The 18,035-nt window shown below is 49.6% G+C and overlaps 6 protein-coding genes across 6 annotated transcripts; 3 read left to right on the top strand and 3 right to left on the bottom strand.

The window, feature by feature from the left end:
* The first annotated feature begins 1,061 nt into the window (after positions 1-1,061).
* Positions 1,062-3,323, top strand: BO88DRAFT_401822 (amino acid transporter). The gene is made up of 10 exons (XM_025705935.1): positions 1,062-1,551; positions 1,609-1,622; positions 1,678-1,750; positions 1,806-2,137; positions 2,186-2,329; positions 2,380-2,594; positions 2,641-2,838; positions 2,888-2,915; positions 2,967-3,082; positions 3,133-3,323. Exons 1-10 carry the CDS (start codon positions 1,355-1,357, stop codon positions 3,214-3,216), a joined length of 1,401 nt encoding a protein of 466 aa, XP_025566521.1. The 5' UTR covers positions 1,062-1,354; the 3' UTR covers positions 3,217-3,323.
* A 1,846-nt stretch (positions 3,324-5,169) lies between these two features.
* On the top strand, positions 5,170-7,321 carry BO88DRAFT_168028 (sugar porter family MFS transporter). Its single transcript, XM_025701643.1, has 4 exons — positions 5,170-5,460; positions 5,513-5,620; positions 5,670-6,210; positions 6,260-7,321. The coding sequence occupies exons 1-4, from the start codon at positions 5,361-5,363 to the stop codon at positions 7,116-7,118; spliced, it is 1,608 nt and encodes a 535-aa protein (XP_025566520.1). The 5' UTR covers positions 5,170-5,360; the 3' UTR covers positions 7,119-7,321.
* Positions 7,309-9,466, bottom strand: BO88DRAFT_358598 (alpha/beta-hydrolase). The gene is made up of 4 exons (XM_025703791.1): positions 9,115-9,466; positions 8,811-9,043; positions 8,091-8,737; positions 7,309-8,011 (listed from the first exon to the last, which is right to left on the bottom strand). Exons 1-4 carry the CDS (start codon positions 9,330-9,332, stop codon positions 7,382-7,384), a joined length of 1,728 nt encoding a protein of 575 aa, XP_025566519.1. The 5' UTR covers positions 9,333-9,466; the 3' UTR covers positions 7,309-7,381.
* A 627-nt stretch (positions 9,467-10,093) lies between these two features.
* On the top strand, positions 10,094-12,893 carry BO88DRAFT_381514 (P-loop containing nucleoside triphosphate hydrolase protein). Its single transcript, XM_025704589.1, has 6 exons — positions 10,094-10,208; positions 10,268-10,358; positions 10,429-10,603; positions 10,672-10,869; positions 10,914-11,106; positions 11,176-12,893. Exons 2-6 carry the CDS (start codon positions 10,284-10,286, stop codon positions 12,719-12,721), a joined length of 2,187 nt encoding a protein of 728 aa, XP_025566518.1. The 5' UTR covers positions 10,094-10,208; positions 10,268-10,283; the 3' UTR covers positions 12,722-12,893.
* A 774-nt stretch (positions 12,894-13,667) lies between these two features.
* On the bottom strand, positions 13,668-14,672 carry BO88DRAFT_473380 (glycoside hydrolase family 12 protein; the record flags this gene model as incomplete). The annotated part of the gene is made up of 3 exons (XM_025711773.1): positions 13,668-13,918; positions 13,985-14,217; positions 14,266-14,672. The coding sequence occupies 3 exons, from the start codon at positions 14,670-14,672 to the stop codon at positions 13,839-13,841; spliced, it is 720 nt and encodes a 239-aa protein (XP_025566517.1). The 3' UTR covers positions 13,668-13,838.
* Positions 14,673-16,368: 1,696 nt separating this feature from the next.
* Positions 16,369-17,078, bottom strand: BO88DRAFT_450109 (uncharacterized protein; the record flags this gene model as incomplete). Its single annotated transcript, XM_025710546.1, has 2 exons — positions 16,369-16,569; positions 16,632-17,078. 2 exons carry the CDS (start codon positions 17,076-17,078, stop codon positions 16,369-16,371), a joined length of 648 nt encoding a protein of 215 aa, XP_025566516.1.
* Positions 17,079-18,035: the final 957 nt, after the last annotated feature.

Genomic DNA, 18,035 nt, shown 5'->3' with positions numbered 1-18,035 from the left:
GGTCAAAATATATGTACCGAATTAATCTGACATACACCCAAAGAATGCAGAAAGTAAGGCCAAGCAGGGTACCACACCACGCCGACGTTATCCGAATTTTGGGGGTCTAAGATATAGACCACTGGACTGGGGTTTGCCTGTCTCCCACCTTCCCTTCGAATTGGTCAAAGACACTCAGATTATGGCATACGCTAATGCCAACAGGTCTACAAGGGAAGGTTAGATACATTCAATATCAATATCACCCGTAAAAGAAGACTTTAGCTACTTTGTACATTTACGGCGTGCCAAATATATTAAGCCAGACGACATTTTTGGGTATAAGCTATGAGAAAATCATAGGAACGGGGAGTATAGCCAGTGTTGCTGCTCTAAACGCCGATGACAATCTTTTGATATGCTGTACGTAACCTTCAGTGCTTAATGTCAGCGGCGGTATGAGCGTTCATTTACCTTTAAAAAGCTAAAGGTGGTGTGCTATAGGGCAGAAGGCAAATTCATGCCCAAATATTACTACTAGTAGTACTGTTATACATACGAGGATGCTGATGTGAGATTCTATTAGAGTTACTAGTAAGGGGAAAGTTGTCAGAATCACGAAGGCCGAGGTAAAAATATATATCATACTAATCGAGTACTGTGAATCGATTGCAGTCATTCCCACAGATGGTGAAACGATCTTACGTAGTGATATCCAGGGGGGAATCCGTGACTTCACCACACGAGACTACTGTCCGTTAACAGATGACTCTAGAGTAGTGGCGAATGTATAATTCTTCAACATCTCATGATTCCAGGCTCAGCTTCTAGAAGATTTCTGGTTTCAGAATCTTTCTGCATCCCCGATCACATGATGGTGCCCCCACACCATTCCGGCAGGTCCTTCTCAATCCAGCCTAGTGCCTGGCCCTTCCGCAGGCACCGCCGGCTTGGCATCAAAGGCCATTGGTCGGGGACGGGCAGATGAAGCGGAGAGCCCCACTAAAAAGGCTCGCGAATTAGGTAATGAGATGTTCAACAGGTGTAACGTTGAACACACAAATTTGTTGTGATGCAAAGACTTTCATTCGGCCCGGCGGGTGACTCAGAAGATGGTCTTCTCGCCGGAATCGTTCATTTGTCACCGTAGTTCCTCTTGACATCTCCAGCCTGTCATTGTTGTTCAGTTTCTGCGCTAGGTTGATTGTTTGCCTGTTTGTGTCAATGTAGGAGCGGTAGGGCCGTTGACGTTGTATATCCCCAAGAAACTCTCTTCGTCGCCAGTTCTTTTTACCGTCCCCACTCCTCGTCCATCTCATTTCCCGCGGAGAGGACAGGCAAGCTGGGATTTTCACCTTCCCGTCACCGCAGAGTCATGGCCCATCCAACTGGCGACAAGGTTGACTCCCATCTGAATGTTCAGACGGGTCAATTCTTTCAGGAGGGCCGAGAGGAACCCTATCTGCACGATGCAGAGGAGAAGCAGGACGACAAGAAGGACAGCCCCGTCTATAATGACACCTTTGGCGATGAAGAGTATGCCGAGGTTAAATATAAGGTCTTGAGCTGGTGGTATGTCTATCCAAACCCCCTTTATCTGCTACCGAATAACTGACTTGAATGTGCTAGGCAATGTGGTTTCCGTAAGTGATTCTGATGTTAGCATCAGTCGACAGCTTGTCTTACTGACTTTGCCAGTGATGGTTGCGGAAACCGTGTCCCTTGGTATCCTGTCGCTGCCTGCTGTTGTCGCCACTCTGGGTCTTGCTCCGTATGTATTGAACCAGCAGCTGCTTGAAGTGATATCTTTCTCTAACTAGGTTTAGTGCTATTGTTCTCATCGTTGGCCTCGGTCTTCTGGCTACCTATACCGGTTACGTCATCGGTCAGTTCAGATGGCGCTATCCCCATGTCCAGAATCTGGCGGATGCCGGTGAGATCCTCTTTGGGTCGATTGGTCGAGAGATCTTCGGTATCGGACAGTTGCTGCTCGTCATCTTCATCATGGCGAGTCATCTGTTGACCTTCTCGGTCGCCATGAACACGATCACGGAACATGGAACTTGCTCCATCGTTTTTGGTGTTGTCGGTCTCGTGATCTGCTACTTCCTGGGTCTACCTAGGACGTCTGCGAACGTGTCCTATCTTTCTGTTGCTTGTAAGTTGCGAACAATGTCAGGTAGTCTCACGATACTAACTTGCACAGCTTTCATCAGTGTGTTCTCCGCCGTGATGATCGTTATGATTGCCGTCGGTGTGGAACGTCCTTACAAGGGAACCCTTGAAGCAACGGTGGATACCAGCTTGTATGAAGCATTCCTTGCTGTCTGCAACATCGTCTTCTCCTTCTGTGGGTCACTTGTCTCTCCTGCATTAGCTACTCCTACTAACGTGCAGTAGCGGGTCATGTCGCATTCTTCGGCTTCATGTCCGAATTGAAGGACCACCGGGAGTACCCCAAGGCCCTGTGTCTTCTTCAGGGTCTCGACACCATTCTCTACCTGGTTACTTCCGTGGTGATCTACATTTATGCGGGGCCTAATGTCACGTCCCCTGCACTAGGCTCCGCTAGTGAACTCGTGGGCAAGGTGGCCTACGGGATTGCCCTTCCTACTGTACGTGCGGTGCTCATATTGCCTGTGCTCTACTGACATGTGATAGATCATCATCGGTGGCGTTGTGAACGGCCATGTCGCCTGTAAATATGTCTATGTCCGTATATTCCGTCACGGAGACCGGATGCACAGCCGCGACCTCGTGGCAACTGGATCCTGGGTGGGCATCGCTTTGGGATTGTGGATCATTGCCTGGATCATTGCAGAGGCTATTCCTGTGTTCAACGATTTGCTGAGTTTGATTGTATGCTCCCAGCCTTTTCTACTCAAGTATCCTACTAACTGCGTTCCAGGCGTCCCTTTTCGCTAGTTGGTCTACATGTGAGCGCATAATTACCTTTCATTTGTCGTATTCACACTAACAGCAAATAGTCGGCTTCAGCGGCATGTTCTGGCTCTACCTCAACAAGGACCGACTGTTCTCTTCACCTAAGAAGATTGCACTGACTATCTTGAACGTTATTATAATCGGTATTGCAGCTTGCATTGTGAGTATTCTTTCTGCTTTTGCCATTTTCATCTCTAATCACAGCACCAGTGCGGTCTTGGACTCTACGTCTCCGGCCGGTCCCTTCACGACGACGCCAACAGCAGCAGTTTCTCGTGTGCCAGTAATGCTTAGGGAAGAGGTATAGACGAGGTATATATTGCATATAGCGCAACATGTGTCATAATAGACTAGGTGCATTCTGTACAGAAAAGCCCATGGGAAGAAATGTATAATATAAATGTATACTACATGCCATTAATTTGGCCCCCATCATGCCATCGTCTTACTATCTAGTAAGGAATAAATCCCCGCAAAAACCCGATCCCCAGCTTGCCGCCCATCTCACCCGAAAATTTCCCTAAGCGCCAGTGCCAAGAGCCCGCCAAGAGCCCGCCAAGATCACCGCGGCGGCGCCATCTTGGCGGTCAGACACATTTGTGGACGCTCAGTCACTGGATCGCTTGTGACGGTCGGCTGAAAAATTTCGCAGCTGAAGTCAATGCGCAGTAAAAGGAAGAGAGTATAAAGAGAGTACCTGTAAAAAAGACAACTTGGTCGTGATATATCTGTTCATGGAGATAATACTACCCGTGAGAGAAGATGCTAGTTATGCTATGTCTCTTCTCTCTACCCGTCGAGGCTGTCACTTGTTTGAGAATATGCGGAGTCCCCGCATTCAAAGCAAGTGATCGTGGCACGTGCCCTGGACTGTTTATTGCCGCTCACTCACCTCACCCCCACTCCCTCTTCCACAAAGCCACGATGATGATGATGGTGTTGGCTTGGTCAGGCCCCTGCTCAAAGACGCCACTGTCTACTTTCTGTCAATCTATCCACCAGAAGACTACAAAGAAGCTAGCTAGGACACCACCACCAACAGAACTGCCAAAGCGCAGAACACTAGTCGACGCGACAACGTCATCGGCGCCACGGGTGTCAATCCCCAAGAGTTCAACTGAATGAACGAATGAGTCATGGCGCTCTCCCACCTAACTAAGGTAAGACACAACATCACACCCAGTCGGCTAAGTTTCAAGCTGTCGGCCATGCACGAGCTAGATAGATTCTACCTGCACAGCATCCTAGTCTGTGCGAGCACGAGCATGAGCATTGGCGTTGGCAAACAGCTGAGCTGCGATAAGCTAGAGCAAGTCGCGTATCAGAGTCCACAATGGCATGTTCCTGATACTCTTGTCGTCGCATGGCACACGTGGAAAGGAAGATTACTATCGCTCTAGTAGCATGCAGGTTGGCTTCGGCTATGTTGACATTTCACGCGCACATACACACACGGTTGCGGCAACGGCGTCGCTGGGCGTAAAAGTAAAGAATAGGCAAGATCGACAAGGCTTCTTGGCTTGTGCGGTGTAACTTAACTTGGCCCCCCGACGGTGGTGGTGGTGGTTGTGGTAAAAAGTAACTAGAGTAGGTAGGTAGGGTTGCTTCATTTCGATGGTCAAAGTTTGGAATGGAAATCCGGCCAATTTCCAGCGAGTTGCGGGATTTGTTCTGACTGGTGGTGGTGGTGGTGGGCTTGGCAAGTGGCGTGAGGATTGGGGATGGTGCTGACTGAATGACCAATTCTTTGGAAGTATGAGGGTAGAAAGTAATTGGTTTAATTAGTCTCGCTACGACGTGAGAGTCCTAAGTGTTTTTCCATGGTTGGTGTAGAGGTGCTGTTGGCGGAGGAGAGGCAGAGAGAGAGAGCGAGGCAGCAAGTGGGTGAGGGTTTCCGAGAGCATAAGTGTGGGTGTTGGGTGCCCTCCACCCAACTCGGTCTGTCTTGGTATCATTTCTTGTCGCAGCCTCATCAGCCCGCGAGAATTCGGGATACCAGCCTGATTCAGAAATGAAAAGTTTCACAGTTTCACGGTCTGTCAGACTCCTCGTCATGTTTTCGGCTGTCCTTCCTCTTCTTCCCCCAAACCTCCCATCCTGGTTGGAACCAAGATCTCGGCATTCATCTGCCCAGCCCTTGGCCGGGAGCCAAGGAGGGAACGCGGCCCTGAACCTTCCTCGATGCCTTCATTTCTCCCCGTTCATTCGTCTCCCCTGCCCTTGCCGAGATGAGCTGATTGGTGTGACCGAAAAGCTCTTCTTCCGATTATCCTGGTCGTTGAAGCAAGCAATGCAGCCCGGCCTCCACCCCGCAGAGCTCACGGTTTTTCCGGGGTGCAGCCCTTAGCTATAAAGAGGTCGCGTCGCTTCCCGTTCAATCCCACCGTTGCTTGCGACCTGCATCAGTCCTGATCCAGCCAAAAATAAGACATCTCACCATGTCTTCGGTGCCCACTTTCGCCGGCTTGTCCGGTCGGAAGCTGATCTGGTCTGTGACTTCCTGTGCGACCTTGGGTTTCTTGCTCTTTGGTTACGATCGTAAGGTCTCACCTTGCCTGGCTCTAGAAGCCTTGAGCTAACCTCAATCTAGAGGGTGTGATGAGCAGTATAATTGACGCCGATCCGTTCAATGACATTTTCACGGCTACGAGAGATAACTCCACCATTCAGGGTGTCGTCACTGCTATCTATGAATTGGGTAGGCACATCTCCTGTCTTTTTTTACAACCAGACTCTAACCCTTCTAGGATGTCTCGCCGGTGCCGTCTTTATCCTCGCCTGCGGTGACTGGCTCGGCCGCAGATACTCCATCATGCTGGGTGCCACCATCATGATCATCGGTGTTATTATCCAGGTTACGTCTGTCAAGGGACACGTCCCTCTGGCTCAATTCTGTGTCGGACGTGTCATTACTGGTGTCGGAAACGGCATGAACACATCCACCATCCCCACGTACCAGGCTGAATGTTCAAGAACCTCCAATCGTGGTCTGCTCATCTGTATCGAGGGTAGTACCATTGCTATTGGAACCTTGATCTCCTACTGGGTGGACTTCGGCGCCTCCTATGGTCCAGATGACCTCACCTGGCGTTTCCCTATCGCTTTCCAGATCTTCTTCGGTCTTCTTATCATCCTCGGACTCATGGTGCTGCCCGAGTCTCCCAGATGGCTGTTCACCCAGGAGCGCTACGAGGAAGGTGAGCGGGTCATTGCCGCCTTGCAGGGCAAGGAGATCAGCCACCACGAGGTCCAGCTGCAGAAGACCATCATTCTGGACTCTCTCAGAGCGTATGGCCCCTACCCTCAAATCATCCTCAGCCTAAGCTAACCTCACCAGTTCCGGCATGGCCACCAAGTCCACTCCCCTCTCCGCCGTCTTCACCGGCGGCAAGACCCAGCACTGCCGTCGCATGCTTCTGGGCTGCTCATCTCAATTCTTCCAGCAAATCGGTGGTTGCAATGCTGTCATTTACTACCTGCCCGTCCTGATGCAGCAATCCCTCCACCAGACCGAATTCATGGCCATGATTCTTGGTGGTGTCAACATGATCGTCTACTCCATCTTCGCCTGTTCATCCTGGTTCCTGATCCAAAAGGTCGGCCGTCGCAATCTCTTCCTTGTCGGCTCTTCCGGCCAAAGTGCTTCCATGGTAATCACCTTCGCCTGCTTGATCCCCGGCGGTCCCGAAGCCGCCAAGGGTGCCGCCGTCGGCTTGTTCACCTTCATTGCCACCTTCGGCGCTACCTGGCTCCCGCTTCCCTGGCTCTACCCGGCTGAAATTTCCCCGATCAAGACCCGTACCAAGGCCAACGCCATCTCCACCTGCACTAACTGGCTCTTCAACTTCCTCATTGTCATGGTCACCCCCATTATGATTCGCAACATCGGATGGGGCACGTACCTCTTCTTCGCGGTTATCAACGCCCTCTTCATCCCGGTCATTTACATCTTCTACCCCGAGACAAAGGGTAGATCACTCGAAGAAATTGATTTGATCTTCGCCAAGGGATACCTTGAGAAGATGACCTATGTGCGTGCGGCCAAGGAGCTGCCATTCTTGACGGATGAGGAGGTCGAGCAGGTTGCTATTCAGTACGGTTTCGGTCCTGCTGATCAGCCTGCTAGTGGTGACAGTGAGAGCACTGAGACCGGTGCCGGTAGGACGGAGGTTGAGGTGGAGAAGCGCAGCGAGTAAGAGGGGTTCAGTTGAATTAGATTAGAGTGTTTGCTCGATAGAGAGCTTGTCGTTGTTTGAGGCGATGATATCCAGATTGACATTGTATTACTCATTGGACAAGATACCATATACCAGATGGAGTTTGGCTCTGTCAATATTTATGGGACATTAATATAGGATCGCAATATACCTACACAATCTTTACACTAAACCTATACTATCAAATTTCTTTTCACAAAGACCAACCCCACATACTCTCAGATGACCTTTTCCAATATTATCTACCCCAAAGCCCAAAATACCCTCATCATAGATTTAACATCCCTCCCCAGCACCTCAAGCCGCCTCTTCCACTCCACCCACCTAGACATCTCGTCCAACATCTCAACCCTAGTATCCCCATCCTCACCCCAAACCAACACCTCTTTATCACTCACCTTCTGTACCGCCTTTCCAACAATAAACCCAATCCAATGGTCCTGAACCCTCCTCACCAACTCCATATGCTTCACCACACCCTGTCCAGTAGACAAATCATCCAGCTCAACAAGCTGCTCATGAAATGCATCAAAGAGATAAATCAACTCCACCCCATGATGCGCACATCCCATCTTCGGTCCAGGAAATGGGTTCCCGAACTCAATATGGAAGTGTTGGATACTGTCTGCATCGCCATATGCATTGTGGCGCTGGGTCCTCAACGCATCTATCGTACGGTGGATGGGTAAGTGAAAGACAGCGTCTGAGCGAAATCGTTCGAGGCCGGAGAGTAGGCTTCTCTGTGATGCGCCTTCGACTAGACCGTAGAGTTCGAGAATCAATGTGGCTGCTTCGGGAGTGGGATAGCTTTTCGTGAATGTTTCTTCGAGGGATGAGAAGGTGATGTTGTTTTCTTGGAAGTGACCAGCTGACTATACACCGTTAGCAAGAAACCGCACCCCATAGCTGAAGAAATAAAGGGATTTGAGTAGTAGAGTCCAAAACACTAACCTCAACCTCACACGCCCCAATCATAACCTCAACAGGATAACGCTGCCCATATCCACCATCCCTAAACTTAGCACCACCCTCAACCCCAGGTAACCTAACCATCTCCCACCCCATCCCCACCCCATCAACAACCGGCGGCATCACACAAACCCCACTCACCAGCGCACCCTCCAACAACTCCCTCGTCGGAATGCTCCTCATCCTTTCCACCCTCTCCAAACCCCCCATCCCCTCATTAACCCCCCAATACCCACACAACTTCCTCCACCCCGCCTCCGCGTCTGCCAAACTACCCGGCGACACCGTCCCCCTGGCACCAGAATGCATAATGACTCTCCGGAACAGCGGGGTTCCATGCGTATCTGCATCGAGTAGATGTGCATGCACATCATGAGAGCCGGATGAGTTCCCACCGAGTGTAATTTGACCAGCATCACCGCCAAAATATTCTATGTTGGTTGAAATCCACGTCAACGCAATCTTCTGATCATAAGTAGCGAAATTGAGGCCTTTGATATCAGTAGGTGCTTGGGTATTCAGGATATCAGCTGATCCAAGTAATCCGAACACGCCAAGGCGGTAGGATATGGTTATTGCTATCATGGGTCGGCGAGATTCTACTGAGCGGAGGACGAGGCGGGTGGGGTCTTGATGTTATTATATTAGTAATCGTTATCTGTCCATCCTGGGAGTAATGAAATTCTAGTTATTATTACCGACCTATTATAGGATCACTCCCCGCGCCAAATGCGCCCGCACCGCCATGTATCCAGACGAGAACTGGCAGTTTGATGGAAGGATCTATCCCGGCACGTGATAGACTGGTTGCGCTAGGTCGGATGATGTTGAGGTTCAGACAGTCGAATTCTGATTCCGGTATGGGTTTGGGGAAGGGAATGTCTGCTTGGAAGTAGGCGCTGTTGTCGCCGCCGGGTGGTTGGGGGCATTTGGGTCTAATGTTAGCGGGTTAGTTTGTTACTGTGTTGAGAATGGTAGGTTGGATGTATGGGATCTTGTAAAGTACCCGTTTGTTGTTGCATAGAACACATCGGATGGGAGGTGGGTGCGGAGTTTGGCGTGCTTCCATCGATGGGTTATTTCTCCGTACGGGATGCCGAGGAAGTTGTCGATGTTTGGGAAGAGAGGAGAGGGTTTGCCGATGATGGTTTGGATGTAGGTTGGGTCGGTTGTGGTTGGTAGGTTTATGATGGGGGCTTGTTTGGGCGGTGGTGGTTTGTTCATGGTGAGGTTATTTGGAGGTGGAAAGGGCAAAACTTGTAGTCCTTTACGCGAGTCTTTTAAGAAGAGGCAAGTCTTCAATGAGGCTTGTTTTCTGATGGTGGGTGGGCATGATATGATATGTAATAGGTAATGACAGGGACATTTATCCCTTTAGGTGTGTATCCACAAAAACCTGGACTCCCGCAGCCCTATCTTCAATGCTATTTGAGTTTTAAACATCACCTAACCATCAACTAAAGGTGGGGAACGGCGAAAGTTAACCTTTTCTGGGCTGCGGTAAGCTCCCCGCTTGTCTTGGACTCAATCTCCGCTTATTGGAGTCATGATCCAGGACACCATCATTGGCACCATGCCAGGAGTAACCGATGAGTCGAACAAGTATGACTACGTAGTACTTTTAATACTTCCCGCCAATCTAAGACAATGATTGGTTGCTGATCAGTCAGCAGAAACGCTAATTAGAGATAGTGGATACTGGTGCAGGCGTCCCGAGGTGGTTCATTGTGACCAACCTTCCCTTTTGGGACCCCGACATGGACCCATCCGTCGCGTTCAGAAATCCGGTTCCTGCGCCATAGTGAAGGGAATATAGCGGCATAGTCTCTTACGGGAACCCGATAAGCCAGCTTTGGTACCCCACCCATTTTTTTCAGAGGTCGAGTCTACTAGCCGTTCCTCTCAATTGATCAGCGCATGGCTTATCCCTTTCGGGACCCCGACTTGAAAGGATCATTTATCCTTGGTATGTAACCGCACCATAAGGACGATCTGTATTTTTTATCAGCCTATCTGAATCTTCAAAGCTACCAAGAGGACCAAACAGCTTGCTCAGAAAATAACCCTTGATCATCAAGCCCCCCAGTCTGCTGCAGAAAAGTTCGCTGGCACTACATGCTTAAGCCACAGTCCGGATATATTACTAACATATGGCACAGTTTGATACCCGGCACAATGGAATCAGCCGCAACAATCCAATGTACCTCCCAACAAACTCGATTCCATATCGAATCTCCTAATCATCGCGAGGTAATAGCACTCGGTTGCAGCAATCAGCTACTCAATAGGCCTCATATGCTGACTATGCCCATGTCTCCAGCTCGACATAAAAGGACTACAAATTCTCGTTACATCTGGGGAGAAGAAGTCGGACACGAAGGGGAAGTCAAAAGCGAGGTCTAAAGACGGCCTCGAGATTTTATCCAACGCGGAATTATCATTAAAAGAAGGCCGCCGATATGCTCTCGTCGGTCGGAACGGGACCGGAAAGTCAAGTGAGACAGACCTGCCAGATACGCCAACTTTAGTCATGGGCTGACCAGTCTACACAATCTGAAAACAGCCCTGCTGAGAAGTATAGCAGAGAAGCTCATTCCGGGAATACCGGAGAACACCAAAATTGCTATACTTCAGCAAACCAGACTGACGGATGGGGCCAATGATCCCAAGCAAGCGGGTAGGGATAGTACAGGTCTTAATGTCCTACAGACTGTGATAGAGAGGGCCACGTCTAGGAGTACCATCGAACAAGAGATATCGAGTATGTTTATGCCTCATCCAACTGTGTGCTAGCTGACAAATTAGCCCTGTCTCAGGGAATTGATACTTCAGATCCTTATGCTCCAGTTAGAGCCCTTCGATCGCTAAAACATGCGCGCCTCCAAGAACGTCTTTTCATATTGGATAAAGATGCTCGACTTCGCAGTGGCATGCGAGGCATGCAAGCCAGGAAAGCGCTTGTGGCTTTTGAGAAAGTAGTTGCTGAATCGAGGAGAATGTGCGTGGACGATCCGTTACACATGGACCTCGGTCATCGCTATTCCTTGCGAACTGACAATCTACTTAGGCTAGAACAATCCAACGAAGACATCTCAGCCGACACCCTCCAGCAGGAGACTCAAGATGCAGTGGACTTGCTCGCGCAGCTTCAAGCACAAATCGAACCAGCTCTTGTCGCAGAAACAGAGACTAGGGCACGAAGTATCCTGACCGGATTAGGTTTCTCATCTGCAATGATGGCAAAGCCTATCTCCGACTTGTCGGGCGGTTGGCACATGCGAGCAGCTCTCGCAGCTACCCTTCTAGAGGACGCCGATATACTAATTCTTGACGAACCTACAAACTTCCTCGACATGCTGGGCATTATCTGGCTGCAACGACACCTCACCTCAATGGGGGATAACCGCAAGCCACCTACCATGATTATCGTCTCCCACGATCGAGACTTCATCAGTCTCTGCACAGATCTGATTATTCTCAAAGACAAGCAGCTCACGTACTTCCACGGAGACCTACCCACATACGAGATATCGCAATCCGAACGACGAAAATATCTCACGACAATGAAGGAAGCACAGGACAAGCAAAAAGCCCACATTGAGAAGACGATCGCAGCCAATCTCAAAGCGGGCAAGGCAAACGACGATCAGAACAAGATCCGACAAGCAAAGTCACGCCAGAAGAAACTAGATAACCGGTGGGGCATGGAAGTCGGTGCTAGGGGTGGTAGGTTTAAGTTGAATCGCGACCTAGTTGGCTTTCACTTTACTGCACGAGAGGAGATCGACATACCCCCGGAAGAACGACCGGTTATTATAAAACTACCGGAGCCGCCTGATCTACGATTCCCAGGATCGCTCATAACCCTTGAAAAAGTCAGCTTTCGTTACGCGGCTACGTCTCCGATCGTCATCCGTGATGTCGACCTATCGGTCGGTATGGGCGACCGAATTGGGATACTGGGGCTGAACGGGGCGGGCAAGTCAACACTTATTCAAACATTAGTGGCAGAAACAAATCCGACACAAGGAACAAGGAATACTCACCCTCGCCTACGCCTGGGATATTACTCCCAGCATGGTGTTGAGGCCTTGCAAGCCCTTGGTGCGCAGGATGAAACACTCACATCACTAGCACTATTGACCCGAGAGGTCGATGGGGAATTAACAGAGGGTGAGATCCGCGGCCTCTTAAGTCAGCTGGGACTGCCCGGACGTCTGGCCTCAGATGTACCCATTCGCAAGCTGTCGGGCGGACAGCTGGTTCGCTGTGCACTGGCACGGTTGTTCTGGCGTCGTCCTCATTGCCTTGTTCTGGATGAGGTCACGACTCACTTGGACTACGAGACTGTTACGGCGTTGAGACGGGCGCTTAATGAGTGGGATGGGGCGGTTGTTGCTGTTAGTCATGATAGATGGTTTATGAGGGGGGCTGTGGAGGGGGTTGTAGATGAAGTGCAGTCGGAGAGTGAGGAGGATGATGAAGAAGACGAGTTAGAGAATAAAAGGAGAGTCATGTATATGGTACGTGGTGGGGAGTTGAGTGTCTTGGGACGAGGAGTTGATGAGTTTGAGGAGTTGATGGAAAGGCGAGTGAGGAAGTTGATACACTAGCGCTAAAATAGGATGTGCGGTGAAGGGATTTAGCCTGATATTATTCGGCAACATCTGGACGGATGAATGAAAGTGATTTCAGAAGCTAAAGTCATTGTACAATATACCATCTTGTTTGGGGGCTGCCTACCGCCGACCTTCCATGACAGCTCATGAAAAAGCAACTAGTGACTCTAGACGCAAGTCTTACACTTGAAGCCAATGCGATATTCTTGAATCCCGCCGCGGATAAAGTACGGTCAAATCACCTTGACATATAGGGCAACCAATTGCCGTTACCGAGAAGAGTTGAAGTGTAGCCTACAACTAAGAATCGGATGTCTTAGATACCCCTGTCTAGTAACGTCCATCTAATTTAAGCCCTGGCCATCTCGGCTCTCATATACAGGCTTATATGCCGAAGATCCTACAATGGTCTGATTCGACTTATTACGAACTGCAGAAGTTTAGACCACAAGCCGTGGAGAGCCATAAGCCGCGGGATTTGAATAGCCGTGGAAGACCATAAGCCGCGCAAATAATCCACTATTGCAAGGTCTGTCTAGCGCAGAACATCGAGTTGCCAAACCGGACGTCATGGTCCCCAAACCAGACATCGGCAAGCGATGCTCCCTCTTCATAGAGTTCACCGCCTGGGCCTGCGAACAGGAATCTTATCTCACGGCACCTGAATGACTCGGGGCGGGTTTCGGCTTATACTTTTTTGAGATTTCTAGACAAGGGTCTGTTCCTTCTACGGGGTTCAGGAAATGCCTGGCCCACTGTCAAGACTGAATCTGCCGGATGCGCTAAGCTAGTTGAGCGGGATCGGTCAACAATTTAACCTAGCAAAACTCGGATCTGTTAATGATCATCGCTCTACGGGTGGGTTACCATTCAAGGAAAGGACTGGCTCAGAATTTAAGCAACGCCAATTAGATTTGATTGGGTTAGATACACACTGTCTGTGCCTTGCCCGGCTGAAACAGAGGACCAATGTTGAATGAGTGTCTCCAATCAGAGTGGGTGGATTTTCTAGCTCTTACACGCCCGACGTTCTAGAACGAGAAACCAAGCTGTTATTTCCCGCGATGGGGTCTATTTACCCAGGCTGCGCCTAAAGCCTCTCAATAGAGACTTAGTTGACACTAGCGGTCCAGTTGTCAACCGTGAAGGTTGCCGGGCCACCGGTGAACGGCTCAGTTCCAAATTGCAGGGCTAGTGATCATTTCTGTTAGTGACCGTTCCAATGCGGCGCTCGGTAGTAGAATTAGGGAATCTCACTGATCAAGTGCTGAGAGCTAGCCGGGAAGCCTTGGTTCTGGGTGAGATAGTTGAAGAAGTCCTTGATGTCCCCACTGTACGAGTTGATAGGAGATCCTGCCACAAAGCTATATGTCTTCTGCTCCGCACCGGCCTGGATGCTGGTACCATACCACACCTCCCAGGACTTGCCTCCCACAGTGGCCGTGGCAATCTGCTTGCCAATAGGCTGGACTGAGCCGTAGCGGGCAAGCCTGGTGACGTTAGCCTCCTCCATCTATCTTGTTTACGACGTTACATACCAAATCATAAGCTCATAGTCACCGCTAGAAGTGGCATGATCCGCATTCGCCGCGGTGAACAAATCATATGAGACATCGGCTTGGACATTGGTGTCGTCCTGGCTCCATTGCACCGAGGTGGGAATGCTTGACACATCGCTGACGAGCTTCTTGTCAAAGGTAAGGCCGGAGTTAGAGTAGCTTTTCACTGTTCCCTCGCCACCACTCCAGGTCCATTTGGTATGCCACGAGGCACCACTGCTGCTAAGCTTGTCGACGTAGACACACTGGCTACCAGTGCCCTGGTATTCGCCCCAGAGGTTCTGGTTCACCGAGTATGGGGGGCTCGAGGCACTGTCATACTGAGAGCACATCGTCTGGCCCATGGCGGTGGCCGCAAGCATGGAAAGTGTCACTGCGAGCTTCATGTTGGGCAATAGAGCAAAGAAGCGGTAGGTGAGAAGTCTTCGAAGAGGAAAAGAGGTTGGTGGTTTGGAATAAGACACGAACACGGACGGGGCGGCAGAGGACGCAGTTTAAATAGATCAAATCTGGTCAATGATGCTTACTATTGACACTGATTTTGTCCGACTTTCCGTGTCCAATGCGGCATTCACCAAGAAGTAAGCCAACTAGCTATAGCGGGTGCGCCGTCATCAACGCCAACCTGCAACATTGACATGTACATCCTCCGTTTCAAAATGAGACCCTGCTTCGGAGCACTTTCCGCTTCAAGTTAGCGATGGTCTGTGGCAGTCAGCAACCAAGCATTGTGGAGAACGGGATCTCCAGGAATAAATTAAAGGGTCCTGCCTGTGCTGACGATATCCATTATGAACATGACCAATCGGATCTACAGGAGAACAGGTTGATGATCGGTAATTTATCGGAGAATATCAACAGAGCTTAGGAGTCATGTTGAATTCAGTAAGGGTATAACTCATCTGTTTATCACACTACTTGGCTTAAGTCTCCAGGGGCCATGGCACCATATCAATGGCGGATCATGGTACTTTCTTCCATATAGTACCTGCGGGCTATTGTCTAGATGCAGTTCTCTGATGGCCCCTTCTGCTCTTATCCAATGTCTTGTTTTATCTGTGATACTTTCTTTCTCCCAGTCCTTTCTTGCCTACAAATCCTGTTCAAACATTACTTTTCTATCCAAGTTTCCTCCTGCCTCCAGAATCTCCTGCGTGCATTTTGGTTGCCTGTCATTGTCCGTTATTCATAATCTATGATTTCGAGCGAGTAATTTGCTTAGGATTAATCTCAGTGAACGGCACCAGCTAGCCAAAAGAAAGCAATTGTCTAGACCCTTCCCGTCTCGCCCTCCACTGCCTACCTACTAAACCCCCGATTTTACCCACCGTCTCAAATACTGCAACTCGGCTCATCCGATATCCTGATTAGCTTGTAACCCGATGTAATGCCTTGATTTAGGTACCTACAACCAAAAGGTTGCATGATCCTGAATACTCACTAATATAAACTAGGAGATTTCTGGGGGGAGGTTGGGAGGGGGCCGAACGAATAATATTTGCATGATGCTGCCAGCTCTTACTGCAACGGACATGGAGGAGAAGGAGGTGATGCTGTCTGGGGTTTCGAGTAGGTCTAAAAATAGGTATGAGGACATGGGCCTGTTGAGGTTATGATGGGGGCCGATGGGGGCCGATGGGGCTGAGGTCTGTTGGCCTATTTCTTTTTCCTATTATACTGTGGTTTCTGGGATGGACAGGCTGTCTGCTGGACAGGAAGGGGGATCTGTCATGGATTAAATGGCGTTAGTAGTAAAACTCCAGGACTATTGGATTAGGGTTTTGGGGGGACCTGTGCTCAAGATTCGTGATAAGGTGGTTTGAGGTGAGGATAGGGCTACTAGGGCTACCATATTGGCCGAGACATGCAGGTGGGTGGAGAGAAGGAAGCAGCTTCGGGTGCTTGGAACTAAACATCGGATGCACGGCTTGTTCGGGACTTTTGGCTAAATGGTTATGGCGACGACGGATCCGCCGGCATAGCCCGTCTAAGCACTCTGCTGAAGCTCATATTCATGCTGTGACTGACATTAATCCATTTCCAGTAGTCCCAAGCATCCAAATAACGTCTACCTGCTCTTCTTCAAGCAAACGGGCCGTGAAACTCCACCAAGACTGCCGGAAACCGACGGTCCACACTGGCCCAAGCCTCCTCAACCAAAAGCCCTTCCGAAATTTTGACTATACCAGTGACAGCGACACAAAGCCTAAGTGCGCTAATTCGCACCACTCCTATCCAGTCGTGCATCTCTTTGCAGTATTGTATTTCGCAAAGCGGGATTTTCTACCAATTGTTACGATTTAGTCTATCGTCAACTTCCACGTATTTATACGAGGCTCACTCACCTTGTTCTTGATGATCGTCAATAAGTGGCCGAAAATCGGCTTCAGTGCAATTGTGCTGAGAGCCACTCTTGTGCTGTCAAGCGTATTCAGGTGGTCCAAGGAGAGCGCTTGGGCTATTGAGGCGTCGCCGGTGGCGGTAATGGCTCGGGTCTGCGCGCGGATCGAAGGGATGCTATTCTTGTCCAATTCGACTGTAGAGAGTGTCTTTTCAAGAACAATAGCTTGCTCGCTGAGACGCAAGAGGAGTGATATGATGTTTTTGTCACCACTCTCTGGATTGGGAACGCCTGGCGGGGGCGCAGAGGGTTGTGCAGATACGGTAGCGGCAATGCTTGGGGATGAGGTGATGCTGGTAACGACATAGTCTACATTGACTTCAAAAGTAGGCTGACCGAAGAGAGGTGAGACGAGGCTAAGAAACGTTGAGATTGTAAGTATCAGTTTCATTTCGATATATGAGTAGCAAGGGGGCCTCTGTTCGGAGGTATGAGACAAAACTGATAATATGGTGGGTCGTCCTTGACTATAACATATAAGTAAATTATGAAGAGGGTCGCATGTAGCTTCTGCATAGAATGCACTGCATTTGTGCTACTATGATATGTCTACGGCAACAGCTGGACGGACTGGAAAGATGTTATCATCCATCAGTCGATACTGCGTAGGGTGTCCGAGTATCAAGCCGTCTGCATCACGCATAACACCTTGTACATCAATAGAATTTGGCCTCTAATCGTGTCTTTGGCAGAACAATAGTTTGAGGGAAGGGTCCAGTTACTCGAGTAGGAAGCACAGAGGTGCATACATGAGCCTGGCCATATACTAAATAACTGTTAGGGTCACAGCGTGGTGATGTGCAACCGGGAGAGAATAACGGCGCAGAATAGGACCATGTGACCAATAAAGTTGGCAGGACGGATACCCAACCATACGCCCTTCCTGCTTGGACTAGCCCACATGAAGTGGGCTCTGTTCAATGACTGTATTGAGCACTGGGACCCTTACTCAGTCCCACATTTGATACGTCGCAATTATTGGGCAAGCGTGAACTTTACATATACATCAAGAATAACAGTGCTATTTACTAATATAGACGTTTATATATGATGATTATCAAGTAATAGAAATTTCGAAGATTTATATATTGTTATACGCTCTTTATAGGGTCATACCGGAAATTGAAATTGAAGCTATTCGGCTGTCAGGCTCCACAGTCAAGTATCATGTACTGCATCTGCTGTCAGCCCATTGGCAATTGCAAAAATCCCCAAATTCATCCCGTAATTGGACAATCCTAGCGTTACGCACTAGCGTCTTATCAAAGCACACGGCACTACTGCACCTCGACGCCAATCATGCACCGTCAACCCCATATCGCGGCCGCTGCTTGATAAGAAATGCGGA

The sequence above is a fragment of the Aspergillus vadensis genome (genome assembly GCF_003184925.1).
Source record: "Aspergillus vadensis CBS 113365 unplaced genomic scaffold BO88scaffold_3, whole genome shotgun sequence".
Classification (NCBI taxonomy): Eukaryota; Fungi; Ascomycota; class Eurotiomycetes; order Eurotiales; family Aspergillaceae; genus Aspergillus; species Aspergillus vadensis.
Note: the sequence above shows the minus strand (reverse complement) of the source record. Positions and strands in the feature narration are given on the sequence as shown.